At 42.0% G+C, this 15,752-nt stretch overlaps 1 protein-coding gene across 1 annotated transcript in view; it reads left to right on the top strand.

Annotated features, from left to right (window-relative positions):
* Positions 1 to 15,752, top strand: part of TOM1 (target of myb1 membrane trafficking protein) — a 70,699-nt gene that overhangs the window by 13,420 nt on the left and 41,527 nt on the right. The window contains exons 2-7 of the mRNA XM_075286843.1: positions 1,593 to 1,677; positions 1,770 to 1,848; positions 3,483 to 3,632; positions 9,471 to 9,605; positions 10,756 to 10,914; positions 15,312 to 15,428. Of these exons, the coding sequence (XP_075142944.1) occupies positions 1,593 to 1,677; positions 1,770 to 1,848; positions 3,483 to 3,632; positions 9,471 to 9,605; positions 10,756 to 10,914; positions 15,312 to 15,428 (725 nt within the window). The remainder of the gene's footprint in view (positions 1 to 1,592; positions 1,678 to 1,769; positions 1,849 to 3,482; positions 3,633 to 9,470; positions 9,606 to 10,755; positions 10,915 to 15,311; positions 15,429 to 15,752) is intronic.

Below are 15,752 nucleotides of genomic sequence, written 5' to 3'. Positions count from 1 at the left end.
AAAGCTGTTAGCACATTATTCAGTAACATAACACTACACACAGAGAGAACACTAACAATATTTCTGGGGTGCTTCTTTAAGGGGGTTTTCCGGGCAGAAAATGTTTTTTTTTTAAAAGTGTCTATTAGTGCTTTAAGTCTAGGTTCACATCTGCGATCAATTTCCGTTCGAGAATCCCGTCTCCATTTCCACTTGAAAAGCTCGTCTCTCCGCATTATTCGGATGGAAACCCGGAGAACCCCAGTATAATCTTTGGGGTTGGTGGTTTTCCATGGGTAACCACTTTTTTTAAGTGGATTGGGTTTTCATTTTTCATGTCCCCAAGTGGACCCAAAGAACGGAAACCCCAACGCAGGGGTGAACCTAGCATCAGGAGCAGGGTTGACCATTGTTCTAGATAATTTCCTGTCAATCTGGTATTGGAGTTTGTTGATAAAACAAAAGTTTAAGACCCCTTGGAGAACAAGTTAAAACATTACATTGCTGACTGAAACTTCGGTCCCCAACCCGGCATAAATCTGACGGTGGAGCGGGTCTCCCAGACCTTTTTTCTGTATTATCCTATGGCTGTCCTATTGCGCCTCTTTGAGTGAAGATATAGAACTTTGGATAAGCAATGGGTGTCCTTAGAAGCAGACCTCCTTTTTGGCTAGCTCCCCTCCTTGCTATGGATCCCCTCCCACTGTTGATTCATTCCAAGACGACTCTCACTCCTCTCCTCGCATTTCCTTTTTGTCTGGGACTGCGTGTGCCAGAATAGTTCACTGGCTAGGGTCCCAGAGATGGTCTGCTAGCGACGATGTTAGGCTAGGCAGGATTGCAGGGATGACATCGTTCCCCTCCCTCAGTCAACTGCAAGCGTCCTCTCCTGATACACCACTTTCTTGGCTGGAGTACAACCAACTCACTGCCTTTCTCCGCAAGTTCTCTTTGCTGCCTTTGCTCTCTTCTACTCCCGCTTCCCTGAAAAGTTTCCTCCTACGGGTCAAGCCCCTGACGCGTACCCTCTCGCTTGTTTACGGCACCTTACTGACGGCCGCTACCCTGGGTCTCCCCTCCTACACCAGACTATGGGAAGCGGACCTTGACTGACATCTCTCTCCTACTCATTGGGCTCGTTCCTTCCTTCTTGCACACAAACTGACACTGCCCTGTAGCACCCAAAAGAAAAATCCCCCTCATTGATGGAATGGCTAAAGGAGTTCCTCCTCATTGTCGCGAAGGACTCCCCTGCCTCCTCTAAGTTTGATGCCTTCTGGTAGCTGTGGGCAGTGTTTCAGGAATCCTCAGAGTTTACCAGTCTCTCCTAAGTCTCTCCCCTCCACACACACACACTCGCCAAGCCCCCCCCCACTCCTGTTTCCTCCTTTGTTGTCTGTATCCCACTAGTGTTTTTCTATTTTCCCTTTTTCCCATACCTGTTTCCCCCTTGATATGCCTGTTTTCAGGCTTGATAGTTTATCCATGCGCCAGCTAATAGTGTTGTTTACACTCTTTCCTGTGTTTTACATTTTGTATTTGTTCTGTTCCATATAAAATTTTAATAAAACTTCATTACGCTTAAAAATATTACATTGCTTTTAATCTTTCAGAAAAAGCAACAGATGGATCTCTTCGTTCTGAAGATTGGGCACTGAACATGGAGATATGTGATATTATCAACGAGACAGAAGAAGGGTAATGATATTACACTACATAACACTAGATGTACTTTGTTTTATACTGCGCCATATCTTTGGCTAATCAATGACTCTTATGTTTTCTCTTAGACCTAAGGATTCAATCAGAGCTCTAAAGAAGAAGATTGTGGGAAATAAGAACTTTCAAGAGGTGATGTTGGCTTTAACGGTGAGTTATGTCTCAATTCCCTTGTGTTAAGAGATCAAAAGAGTCTGTAGTACAGCTCATGTACTGTAACACTTTGCATATCAAGTATATTCATGCAGTTGGCAGGGCCATCAGAGCTGGAGCTTTTACAGGCACTATGTAGTTTATCGAGAAATAAGTAAAAAAAACCAGAAATAATTTAAAAAAAAACTAAATTCGGCTCTATGAACTGATGTTGATTTTACTCTGTTTCCATACTAAGCTCTGCAGCTGGCAACCAGGACTCAGGAACTCTTACAGTGCATAGACCGGCCCACTCCCATACCCAGCTGCCAGGATTCCTTACAGCAGAACAGGGACTCCTACAGAGCAGAGACCAGCACACTCATTCACTCAGCTGCCAGGACTCCTTATTGCAGAGCAGGGACTCTTACAGTGCAGAGACCGGCCCACTCCCTCACCCAGCTGCCAGGATTCCTCACAGCAGAACAGGGACTCCTACAGAGCTCAGCTTAGGTCACTAATTCATCCAACTGCCAGGACTCCTACAGAGCAGTGACCAGCCCTCACTTAGCTAGCAGGATTCCTTATAGCAGTGCAGGGACTCTTAGGGTGCGTTCACACGATGTAAAATGGAGCGTGATCTGGCACGTATACGGTGTGTCAGAGTTTGAGCGCTCAAAAAGATCCCATTGATTTCAATGGGCGTTATGAGCGTATACGCCGCGTTATTTTGCGCCCTTAATTTTGCGGTGCCAGATCACGCTCCACTTTACATCGTGTGAACGCACCTTACAGTGTAGAGACCAGCCCACTCCCTCACCCAGCTGCCAGGACTCCTTACAGCATAGCAGAACAGGGACTCCTATAGAACGGAGACCAGCACACTCATTCACTCAGCTGCCAGGACTCCTTATTACAGAGCAGGGACTCTTACAGTCCAGAGACCAGCCCACTCCTTCACCCAATTCCCAGTACTCCTTACAGCAGAATAGGGACTACTACAGAGCGGAGACAAGCCGCCCTCATGCCACAGTGCAGAGGTGTGTACCCTGACACTGGAAGATTCCCCATCTATTTTTTCTGCATCTTTTCTGTCTGGAACTTACATATGCAAGGCAGAAACTCCACCGGCTGAGTTCAGTTCATTATTTGTAAATAAAAGGATTTTCTGTGACTAAAATCCTCAATAGTATATTCCATGTTTACATGCATGATGTGCTGGTGATAACACATAACGATATTATATGCATGATGTATTGATGATTGTAATTTCTCTATTTGCCAGTATATTGCATAATAATAATAAAATCATATATGTAGATATATTTTTATGTACATTGAGGTATTTGGTATCAGCATAACAATCTGTACAATAAAGTAGCACACTCTTTTTATAGGTTGCCCTTATACAGATGTGAGGTTCTTTACCTTGCCTTGAGATATTCTGAGTAGTGTGAGATGACAACTCCTTACTCTGTTGAGCTTTTTGAGTAATTCAGTAATTTTTTTTAAAAAAGTTGGTCATTCTAAGCCAGTCATCTTAGGATCAACTCAAACTAAGAGAAATAGTAAAGAAGGACAGACATATTGTATGATATTATGTTAGTAATCGCACGTGAACTATAACCCTACTGTGTTGTTCTGTCCTCCAGGTACTTGAGGCTTGTGTGAAGAATTGTGGCCACAGGTTTCATGTCTTGGCAGCTAACCAGGAATTTGTTGAGGGAGTGCTAGTAAAGACGATTCTGCCTAAAAACAACCCACCTGCCATAGTCCATGATAAAGTACTCAATTTGATACAGGTACGTCTGACTCCGAACACTGTAAAAGGTGAACTTGTTACATGGATGTGACTGGACTTCTAAGCATCTTGTATAGATGGCTGTGAGATTGAATTACATGACAAGACTGAGTTGAAAGGATTCACGCTGAGCTTTATTACAGCCATCACAAACTTCTATTTGTTTTATTTGTCTTATTTCTTTCTATTTTTGCTATTTGGAAAAACAGCAGGAAATCTGCATGGAAAAAGCTGAATGTGTGAATAGGAAATGACTGTGGTGTTAGGTTGATATGCTGGGTTCTGGTGATACACTCCCATTAAGAGGGCATGACCAGCTAGTACAAGCCTCATGTAGATATAGCACATCAAGTAGATATAGTTTGATGTTTTTATGTCTATCTCTGGATCATCAAGGTTTTATTAGTTGAAATCTTTGGAGCCATATTTTTTTCTGCCAAATTATGTAAATCCAGTTATATTGTAGGAAATTTTTATAAAACATAAATTATCAATTTGCTGTAGACTTAAAAGGGTTTTCTCTTCTCTTCAACTTAAACCCTATGCGCAGGAGCGTTGTGCTTCGTTTCTATCTGGGGGTCCATTGAAATGAATGGAGCGAGGGCATGCGTGTTTGAAAACCGCTAGTCAGAACAGTGGAGCAAAACACCCCTGTTCTTATGATAGTGAGGGTCCGATGCTTGTGGATAAAGGATACTTTAATGCAGTGGTTCTCAACCTTACTAATGCCACGACCCTTTAATACAGTTCCTCGTGTTGTGATGGCCACCAAACCATAACACTTTTTTTTACCTCCAATACTGCTGCTTTAAACACAATAACTGCTCTCTACACATGTGTGACTGGTCCGCATAAGTGCATTATGGTGCCAACCCTGTCACATACAACTGTATTTGTACAGGGGTGTATATGATGGGCATATCTGCATGTGGGCGGACCCACCTGGAGACGGATAGAGGAAGGGCCAGTTTTAGACAAACTGTGGCCCTGGGCAAAAAGTTTCCCTCTTCTAAATAAGAGACCACATTATAATAGATGTCCATATAATGTCCCCCTTACTATAGGCCTATTATAAATAGTTGTTCCCTTATAAATAATAGCCTGCTTTGTATATAATAATTTCCTCATTTAGTAGCCTCCTTATAAATAGTTTCTCCCTTATATGTAACATCACTCTTACAACAATCCACTTTATATATAATAGTTCCTTTCCTATAATAGCCCCCTTATATATAATAGTCTCCCCTTATGAATATCAGTTTCTCCATTTATGTATAACAGACACCTCCTTATATATAACAGTTCCTCCATTATACTTAAGTCGGTACTATTCCGTTATCGGGCCAGCAGCAGCGCAGTTCAGCAGCAGCTTTCGGGACAGCAGTTCAGCAGCGGGAATTACAATGACATCCGAGGACTGCTGGCCCGATGCTTGTGCCCAGTAACCAGTACATCGATGACCCCCCTCCCCCATCCTTCTCCTCCTGCCAGTGCTGCCCCCCAGCTCTCCTTACATCTTCCCCGTACCCTCTCCCCGCCACACGACTAGGCCTCACCTCAGCGCTAGTACCGAGACCGAAAGGAAAGACACCGGGGCTCAATCCAGGCCCTGACAAGAAACACGCCGACTATAGGAACGGTGAGCTACAGCGAGCCGGAGGGACAAACTTTCTGCAGCGTCCGGCGGCTATCTAGTAGCATTCATTGCTCAAGATTTACGGTGAGGCCTATTACAGGGAGAGGGTACGGGGCAGATGTAAGAAGAGCTGGGGGGCAGCACTGGAAGGAAGAGGAGGATGAGGGCATCGATCGATGTACTGCCTACTACACACAAGCACGGCCTCTATCATCGGGCCAGCATCGGCTTAGTCATGTGGCGGGGAGAGGGTACGGGGTAGATGTAAGGAGAGCTGGGGGGCAGCACTGGAAGGAGGAGGAGATGGAGGGGGGGTCATTGATGTACTGGCTACTGGGCACAAGCATCGGGCCAGCAGTCCTCGGATGTCATTGTAATTCCCGCTGCTGAACTGAACTGCTGTCCCGAAAGCTGGTGCTGAAATGCGCTGCTGCTGGCCCGATAACGGAATAGTACCCTTAAGTCTTTTATATATAACTGTTTCCCCATATTACAGCCAACCATATATATAATAGTTCCTCTCCTATAATAGCCCCCTTATATATAACAGTCCCACTTTTATAATAGTGCTCCTAATTCCTCTCCTATAATAGCGCTCTTTATATAAAACAGTTCCTACATTATAAATAATAGCCCCCTTATATATGTCTCCCCCTTATAACAGTCCTCTTTTATATTATTGTTTCCCCATTTAATACCCCCCCCTTATATATGCCGTATATACTCGAATATAAGCCGAGTTTTTCAGCACAGTTCTTCTGCTGAAAAAGTGCTCCTCAGCTTATACTATAGGGTCATTACGGTAATTTTCTGCTAGCAGGCCGGGAACGCAAACCCCGCCCCCCACTACTCCATCCCACACGGGGTGACGTGGCCACGTAAGCTCAGGCCCGCACCGACGTGTGACTGCTTCCCGGCGTGCTAGCAGAAGTACTGTTAGTACGTCTGCAGTTTGAAATGTACAGCATAGCTCTGCAGAGCAGACGCCATAGAAATCGGCACCTTCGCTGTAGTGCTTACAGCGGTAATACCGAAACCTATGCCTGCTTATGCTTCGGCATCTCCGCTGTAAGGGTTAACTGCGGAGATGCCCTCAGGAGATGTCGCCCCCCCCCCCCCCCAAAAAAAAAAAAAAAAAAAGTTTAAAGCCTGTCATCGCTATATTACTATTACTATATTACTATTGGCTGGTCTATGACCCTCCGCAATAGTAATGTATAGAATCTCCCATAGACGGCTAATAAAATGGAAAAAAAAAAAGTTTAAAAAAAATGTAATAAAAAATAAAATAAATAAAAGTTGTAAATCACTCCTTTCCCTAGAATACATATCAGGGCAGGTTCACACCAGCACCCGATCTCCGTTATGCAGGTTTACATTTTCTGTCAGCAGAAGACGGAAACCGGCATTCAGTGTCCACCGGTGAGCGCCTGGGAACATGTTCTGGTCTCCACGGTGAAACCGTTTTTTTTTGTTTTTTTTTTTATTACTGGGCACAAAGTCCTGCATGTCCAACTTTGTGTCTGGTTGAAAAAAAAAAAACTGTTTCACTGCGGAGAGTAGAAGTTGCTCACCGGCGGACACTTTTCAAGCCCATGAATGGGTTTGCAAACTGCCTGCCGGTTTCAGTCTCCTGCCCAGTTTCTTGGGCAGGAAACGGAAACCTGCATAACTGAGATTGGGCACTGGTGTGAACCTGTCCTCAAAGTAGAAAATGACTGTGAAACACATACACATTAGGAATCCCTGTGTCTGACAGTGCCCAGTTTACTGAATATAGGGGATCTGTAGTGCTCCTGTTCTGTCGTGAAGAGGTTAATAGGAGCACTGCAGATACCCTATATTCAGCCAGGCTGAATTCCAAGTGGGGGGAAAAACCTCAAGTCCTGAAGCTCAGGGAAGGGGCAGACAGACAACCAAAACACCCCCTCCCCTTCCCCAGCATCTACTGCACCCAAATAGTCCGGCCATTTTAATTTTTGAAATTTTCCAGTAGCTGCTGCATTTCCCCCCTCGACTTATACTCGAGTCAATAAGTTTTCCCAGTTTCTTTTGGTAAAATTAGGGGCCTCAGCTTATATTCGGGTCGACATACTCGATTATATACGTTAATAATTTCTCTCCTATAATAGTGCCCCTTATGTATAATAGTTTCTCTATTATAAATGCTAGCTCCCTTATATTTAACGGTTCCCCCACAATAAATATTAGCCCCCCTATAAATAATAGTATCCCGCCCCCCCCTTAGCAGGTGATCCCTTTCCCTTACCAGAAAACAATAAATCTTGTATTTACCTTACTGTGCTCCCACGATGAGCGGAGCAGCTGTAGACTTTCCCTGTAGTAGGGGCACAGGTGGCGCGATGCAGTGACATCATCACGCCACCTGCACTGCGACGTCCTGTGTGCCACTGGCATTCTTCTATGGCAGAGCATGGACCTTTCAGCTCCCTGCTCTGTCATAGAATTAAACAGTATTGGTGTGCACATCATGCCAATACAGCTGTGGAGCTGCCGGGATGTGGAACATCATGCTAAAAAATGCTCTGGATCCCTGAGACCCCTTTGGGGTCGGGGACCCTGTGCAATTGCCCAGTTTACCCCCCAAAGAGGTTTTAACCCACAGGTTGAGAACAGCTGCTTTAATGAGACGAGAAACCCCTTTTATTGTGTCAACTTGTGGTATACCCAGTATATAAAACTAGACACATTTTTTTCTGGTTGCCACTTGATGGCAGCAATGGGTTGCAAGAAACAGGAAGACTAAATTTATGTATTAATATGGATTTATAAAAGTCGTATTAGATTAAAATGAAATATTATTAAAGGGAATGTCTCATGGATGTAAATTTGGGTGCATTAATTAGATGTAAGCTGTCAGAAATTAAATAATGGGGTGATTTACTAGACTAAAACTGGCCTACGTGCAGTACATTTATTATGTGTTTTGGACACCATTTAAAGGGGTTGGCCACTTTCAGACCAATATTGACAAACAAATGTACAGTAAAAAGATATACAATTTCCCAATATACTTTCTGTATCAGTTCCTCACAGTTTTCTAGATCTCTGATTGCTGTCATTCATTCTGTTACTTATAGAGGATAAAACTCTGACCATGGTCATGTGATTTACGGTCCATGGTCATGTGATGAGCCCACAGGTGCACAGCTGATTACCAGGCCGATGTCTGATTACTGTGCTGTGACTGTAACGAGCGGCACCTGTGTAATCACATGACCATGGACCATAAGTCACATGACCATGGTCAGAGTTTTATCCTCTAGAACAGGGGTAGGGAACCTTTGGCTCTCCAGCTGCTGTGAAACTACAACTCCCAGCATGCTCCATTCACTTCCATGGGAGTTCCCAGAACAGCAGAGCCAGTATGCATGCTGGGAGTTGTAGTTTTGCAACAGCTGGAGAGCCATACGTTCCCTACCCCTGCTCTAGAAGTAACAGAATGAATGACAGCAAGCCGAAATCTAGAAAACTGCGAGGAATTGATACAGAAAGTATATTGGGAAATTGTATATCTTTTTGTTGTACATTTGTTTGTCAATATTGGTCTGAAAGTGGCCAACCCCTTTAAGTCTTAAGGGATTGAAGCTTACCGCGAAGTAAGCATTTGCCAGAATTGCGCCATGATTCTGGCGCAAAGTAAGTGGACTACTATGTGGTATAAATTTAGACTAGAAAGTGTAAAGATGCACAAGAGTTGTCATCCAGCATCAGCCATTCTGGGGAATTTTAAGATCTAATATCTACTTTCCATTTGTACCTTCTAAATCATAAGGTTCTGTTAGTCCTCATCCACACAAGGGAATCCAGGCTGGAGATTGGGATTCCTTGGACTATGAACTGTGATGCTACTAGGAGTCTCGACAGTGTGTATGGACTGTATGGACAGTAGTGCTGTGATGAAGCAGTGGCTCCTAGTATCCTAGGTCCCGATGTTGCAAGGAGTCCAAGTCTCCTGAATGGATTAGTGCTTAGGATGTCTATGTGATGCTGGATTTTCCAGCTGGTTCTCCTATGTACTTACCTTGGACTACCTGTTACAAGTGCAGGACGCATGCCAATATACTAGGTCAACATTGCTTAACCTGCTCAGTTAATGTACAACTACATATGCAAGCCTATAGCGGAAACAAAAATATATAATTTACTTTGTATTTTATGCTTTTCTTGTTTTTTGCGCAGGCATGGGCAGATGCATTCCGCAGCAGTCCAGATCTAACAGGGGTGGTCGCTGTTTATGAGGACCTGAGACGGAAAGGTCTTGAGTTTCCAATGACAGATCTGGACACACTGTCTCCTATTCACACACCGCAACCTGTAAGTTGAGAACATTAAATCCATAATGTAACTGTAACAATAAATGTAATGTGTCAATTACTTGCACAGCGTAGAAAATAAGCATAAAGCTAAACCAATATTGCTTTTTTTTTTTCTTTTTTAATCCAGCATTTTCCTCATAATAATCATGTGATCACTATGTTTCGGTCACACTACCACTGGATGTACGTCTAGATAGTGTCTGTTAGAAAAAAAAAAAAAACAAATAACGGATACCTATCATAACGGACATTAATGGACACCAAGGGCTCGTTCACATCTGCGCCTGGGGTCTCCACTTTCAGGTTTCCGTTTCCTGCCCGAAACTGGGCAGGAGACGGAAACCTGCCGGCATTTTCCAAACCCATTCATATGAATGGGTTTGAAAAGTGTCTGGCCATGAGTGTCGGTAAGCGTTTTGAGCTCTCTGCGGCGAAACCATTTTTTTTTAACCAGACACAGAGTCGGACATGCAGGACTTTGTGTCCAGTTTTAAAAAAAAAAAAACGGTTTCACCGCAGAGACCTCAAAACGCTCACCGGCGCTCAAGGCCGGACCCGGTCTGACAGGTTTCCATATTCTGCATGCAGAAGACGGAAACCTCAGAACGGAGACCGGACGCGTAACTGGTGTAAGTGTCTTTTTTTTTTTAACTGATCCATTAAATCAGTTAGTGTCCATTATTATACTGTCTGTTTTTTTTTCTTTCTACTTTCTGAGCATGCGCAGAAAATTATGGACAGTAATAACAGCTGTCTGTTACCGTCCATTACGCATACACTTTAATATTAAAAAAATAACGAACGATTGACATCCGTCATGAAACCGCTATTTTTCATGGACACAAAAGTCCAGGATACACGACTTTTTGTCCACGAAAAATGATGGATTTGATGTAAACGGTTACTAACAGTCACTAATGGACACCATACTGTATAAAATCCCATTGAAATCAATGGAGTGTTTAACAGATTTGTGACGGTTGTTAGTGTCTGTTGCTGAAATCTTGTAATGGACAATAACAACGGACACTGCTGATGGTCACCAGCGATAGTGTAAATGACCCCCATTAATTATACGGTAATGTTTATATATTCCAAGACGGCAAAAAAAATTACTATTCAATTTTTCTTTTTTTTTTCCCCCACAGAGTTCTGTGAAACCTGAACCTGCGCTGCGACCAGATTTGCCACCCCAGGATACAGTTCAAAGAGGTGGTTCAGTGAGTCGCCCTGGACCACCTTCTTACTCTAGCCAGGTTCAGACGGAAACTCCAGGTGGTGCTCCGATAATCCCAACATCTGAGCAGGTAATTGAACTTTCTGTTATGGGTGAAAAACAAACGGACAAGTAAGTCAAAGTTCAATAAAAAATAAAAAAAAATCAGTAGCACATATTTGGTACATTTGGTAAATTTGTATTGAACCCTGTAATAAAATTACATTTTTAACAGCAAAAAAATAAATAAATTGGGATTTATTTATTTTTTAACTTTCTTTCCCACAAACCGTTAATAAAAGTTGATTAATAGGCTGTATGTACTGAAACATGGTGCTATTTCGTTAAACAATTTGTCCTGGAAAAGCAAGCCCTCATACAGCTATATCAACTGAACAATAAAAGGGTAGTGGTCCTTAAAGTATGAAAATAAAAACCAAAATAAATTTGAAGTGTTAGTGCTGTTTCACTCTTTTTTTCACTAGTGTGTGGGGAGTGTAGAGGGAACATTTTTGTAATATACCTCGTAGCCTATTTTGCTTTCTTTAGTAGAAAACCGACTATTTATGTAAAATAGGTTGATTAAACACCCCCTACACAATAGTGAAAAAAAACAGCTAGGCTGGCGAAACACATTAGGCACAATTGATGATTAGGATCATTTGTACATACAATGCCACAATCCACATTTAACATCTAACCTGCCTGGTCATGGGACAGCTTGTTAAAGCAACCGCAGTGGATAAGGTTTATGAAGACTGGCATTATCAACGCCAGTCTTTATAACCCCACTACAAGTGCACACCTCTCTGGAGCCTTGCACCTGGATTTCTAGTATCATTTACACCAAATGCCTCTTGCTTGCCCTCACCATGCCCTCTTTTTGTGAAAATGGCAAAGGCAGCATAAAAAAAGAAAAAGGTCAATTTGCGCAAAAATTTGCAGCTATGGCTTGTATAACAGAAAACTGTCATACAAGACATGACAAATCTTCTCCAATCAGTCTGTACATATCAGGTACCAGGCTATTTCTTTCCTGAAATGGCCAAATTGGTAATTTTGTCCAACTAAAATCTGTGTATGGCTGACTTTACACTTTAAGGAGTTATCTAGTTTTTGAGATTGATGGCCTATCTACAGCACTGTGTTTTCAACCAGTGAAATCTCTGGAAATAATTTGGATATGTAACCTTGGTGGTGTGATATGAAATAAGAGAATCTCCTTTTTCATTTGACACCTAATACAAGTTTGTCCATTTTATAATGTCTGAGATCTAACTATTTCAAGTGACCCTCCACCACCCTCATTTTCTCTACATGTTACACATCCCCGAACTCCATACACAGTTACTGAGTGAGAGGCAGGAACTACTCTCAATACAGAAACAAGGGGAAAATGCAGGATTCACAGAAAGGATCTTAGATTTGTTAATAAATTATATTACTAAAGTTACCAGTGGCGCAAATACTGACAGAAAATCAAAAGTTGTCCGAAGTTTAGTTTTGCTATAAGCACATTTTCAGTACTCTGCCTTATGCTGATCCTCTGTTATTCCTCTTAGAACTGTATGGGTATATTGCCAATTGGGCGGTAACAACACCCTCTCAGAATCTGGCACACAGAGAATGGAGCAGGAAGCAGACGGCTTGGTTTCCGACCAGAAAAAGATTATAGTTGGGGTTGCCCCTTTCCCACTGATCTGATATTGATATATTGACATTTTCTTAATATAGGTCATCGATATTTTTAGCCTGGAAAATCTTTTAAATAAAGATCTCTAAATTACTGTATAAGGGGAATCCAAGTTTTGACATCGTGGTACATACATTGTATGCTTTACATTATGAGATAAGCCAGCCGGCTCCTCTTCCCCGCTGTCTTCAGTTTCCCTGACATTCTAGTAATTTAATTTTCCAGAGATTGAATAGATGAAATGAGATTGCCACATCTAGTCATTTATTGCTACCTCTAGGCCGTCTACCACATCACTTATTGAGATATGGATTTTTATACTCCGAGGGCACCTGTATGTATTCTAACCCCTAAGAAAATGACTCAGAGATGATGTAAAACGAGTCTTTCAGAATGTCTGTCTGTTTTAAAGTAACATCCCCCTATTACAAAAGTGAATGAGAGTAATGTAACATTTTGTTCTTACCAAAAATTGCAGATTATGATCATATTGAACTGCCTCCCTGACGTTATTGCTTTATATTTAGATATAATGTACAACATGGTTGGCAAACTCACTTTCATCGGGGCCACTTCAGCCTCACGGGGTACCTTGAAGGGTCAAGATTATGTACAACCAGGGCCAACAAGCCATTAAAAATGTAACAAGTTTTTTGTGCAAGTAAAAAAATTTTGTGAAAAAAACTTTTGACTTCTTAAGTTTTGCGCACACAGTTTAGCCTTAGTGCTGAGTGAGGAAATGGACAATGGAGGGTATGTGCTTTCTAATGGAGGAACCATAGTCAGTGTAATGTAGTGGCGCAACGATCCTTCCTCTGGATCATGCCAACACCACTCTTTCCTCGGTGGGGAGGGTGGGAGATGTGAGGCGACTACCTCGTCGCTGGGATGGGAGGTCATAACCACACGAATGACAGCCATTCCAACACAGCCCTGGGAAACCATCTCCGCACTCCTTCTCACCTCAGTACCTCCTCAGTCAAGGATTCTTTTTTAGAACTTCCTCTCACCACAAATAACGTTTCTGACCAAAGAACTGATCTAAACTCCCATGAAAGCCACAGCTTCTCACCCTCCTGTTCTCAAAAACACAACCAAAGTAACCCAATACTTCCATTCTATACTATCACCTCTAAAAAGAAGGCCAGAAGAGGCCGTAGAGGAGGGAGACCTAGAAATAGGCATCCTAAACAACTCCCAGAAAAAAAGGCCCAAAATAAAAAGGAACAAAGGAGTCAATAGTAAAAATCTTTAATTTATTCACACAGACGTTGTCAAGTTCTGAAATTAGCTGCTTTTTATTTTCTTCTTTTAGATTGTGAGCCCCATATAGGGCTCACAATGTACATTTTTTTTATTTTTCCTATCAGTATGTCTTTGTAGTATGGGAGGAAATCCATGCAAACACAGGGAGAACATACAAACTCCTTGCAGATGTTGTTCCTGGCAGGATTTGAACCGAGGACTCCAGCGCTGCAAGGCTGCAGTGCTAATCACTGAGTCACCGTTTTGCCCCAAGTTTCGAAATTAGCCTTCTGGCAAAAGGTCTGTCATATTGCCCTACAGAAAAAATTTTTAATGAATTTTTTCTATTTTTAGATTTACATTTTTTTACTTGTAAACTGACACTGAAGCAACATTTCAAAATAATGGAGAGAATACAAACACAATCCGATACCAAGTTAGAATTTCCCCCTTCAGAGGAGCAAGTAGTTAAATGTAAAATGCTTCACTCAAACTCACCCGAACTCACCACCCCCGTAAAACTGACTTAAAAGTAAAGTCCTTTTTTTTACCCAACCATCACTAGGTTAGAGACTTTTTACTCATTGATGGCCGAGGCTTTTAAAAATATTATCAAACCATCAAAAAGTAATTATCGTTCTAAACATAACCCAACGTGGTCCATGAACAATGCATTGGCGGCTCGGCTCAAAAACAAGTGCTGGGCCGGATAAAACAAGGCGGTGGGCTGGATTCAACCCATGGGCCTTGTGTTTGACACCCATGATCTACATAGAATGTGGAGATCTATGCAGATACATTGCACTGACTTTTGCGCATTGTCAGCTTTCCTGATGTGCGCCCAGGAGATGTCAATGCCATTGGTTTTGGCACCATTGTCTCTTCACAGCCAGATGGGCGGAACTTACTGCCTTAACATCATCGTCAGGCGGTTAGAAACAAAATAAAATTGTTTTTATATATATTATTACATTACATGTAAACATTAAAATTAGATTTTCTGGTTCCATGATCACAGGAGCTTCACATATATATAATATATATATAGTTTTTCAACAGCAAAAAAAATAGGTTTCATATGGTGTTATAACCAGCATGGTTTATTTTCTGGACACCTTGTCCTTGTATAAATTAACCAGTAGTTTAGTGTAGTAGAGGGATGTAAACTTTTTTTTTTTATCTCTAGCTAGGCTCCCAGCTGAGACAGCGCAAACAGTGATGGTAGAAGGGTTAAATTTTGTAGATAAACGTGGTGATAAAAGTCCTAAAAACTTTGCTCATCACAGTGTAACTCCCAGACTCTCACTTCAGCATGGAGATGTCGGCTTATCACTCCTAGAGGAGCAGCTATAAGTCACAGGTGTTTGACTTTAATTAACGTGACTGCAGCTCCGGGCATCAGGTGTAAATAGCCAGATTAGCAACGTCTAGGGGTTAATACACATATTATGTATATGTGTGTATATACAGTACATATACACTCATACAAATAGAATGTGTGTAAATTTACATGTATATACTAATATACTATTACATTGTGTTTGTGATAGATGGCGAAGCTGCGCAGTGAGTTGGAGGTGGTGAATGGAAATGTTAAAGTTATGTCAGAGATGTTAACAGAATTGGTTCCCCAGAAGGCAACACCATCTGATCTGGAGCTACTGCAGGTAGGAATGGAAAAGGCTCTTCTTTTATACTTTTATGACTGTTGATGTGTTTTAAACATGTGTGTAAGCTGCACGATTTTTCTACAGTACTGTGGATAAGAATCTGGTGAACATTTTAAAGCATGTATGTAGTCAGTAGGATTCTTGCAGGAGAGGTGCAGTAAACCGCAGTGATTTGGGTTAATCTATAAGACTGATGACTTTGTTGACCAGTTACTGATATGATTGAAAGGAAGTGAGTGAATTATGATACTAGCCAGAGTTGACAGGCCTTTAGTGTATTTGAAAGCTGACCATCTCAGAGACCCCCATCAGCTATGCATA

The sequence above is a fragment of the Leptodactylus fuscus genome, chromosome 9, assembly GCF_031893055.1.
Source record: "Leptodactylus fuscus isolate aLepFus1 chromosome 9, aLepFus1.hap2, whole genome shotgun sequence".
Taxonomy (NCBI): Eukaryota; Metazoa; Chordata; class Amphibia; order Anura; family Leptodactylidae; genus Leptodactylus; species Leptodactylus fuscus.
Note: the sequence above shows the minus strand (reverse complement) of the source record. Positions and strands in the feature narration are given on the sequence as shown.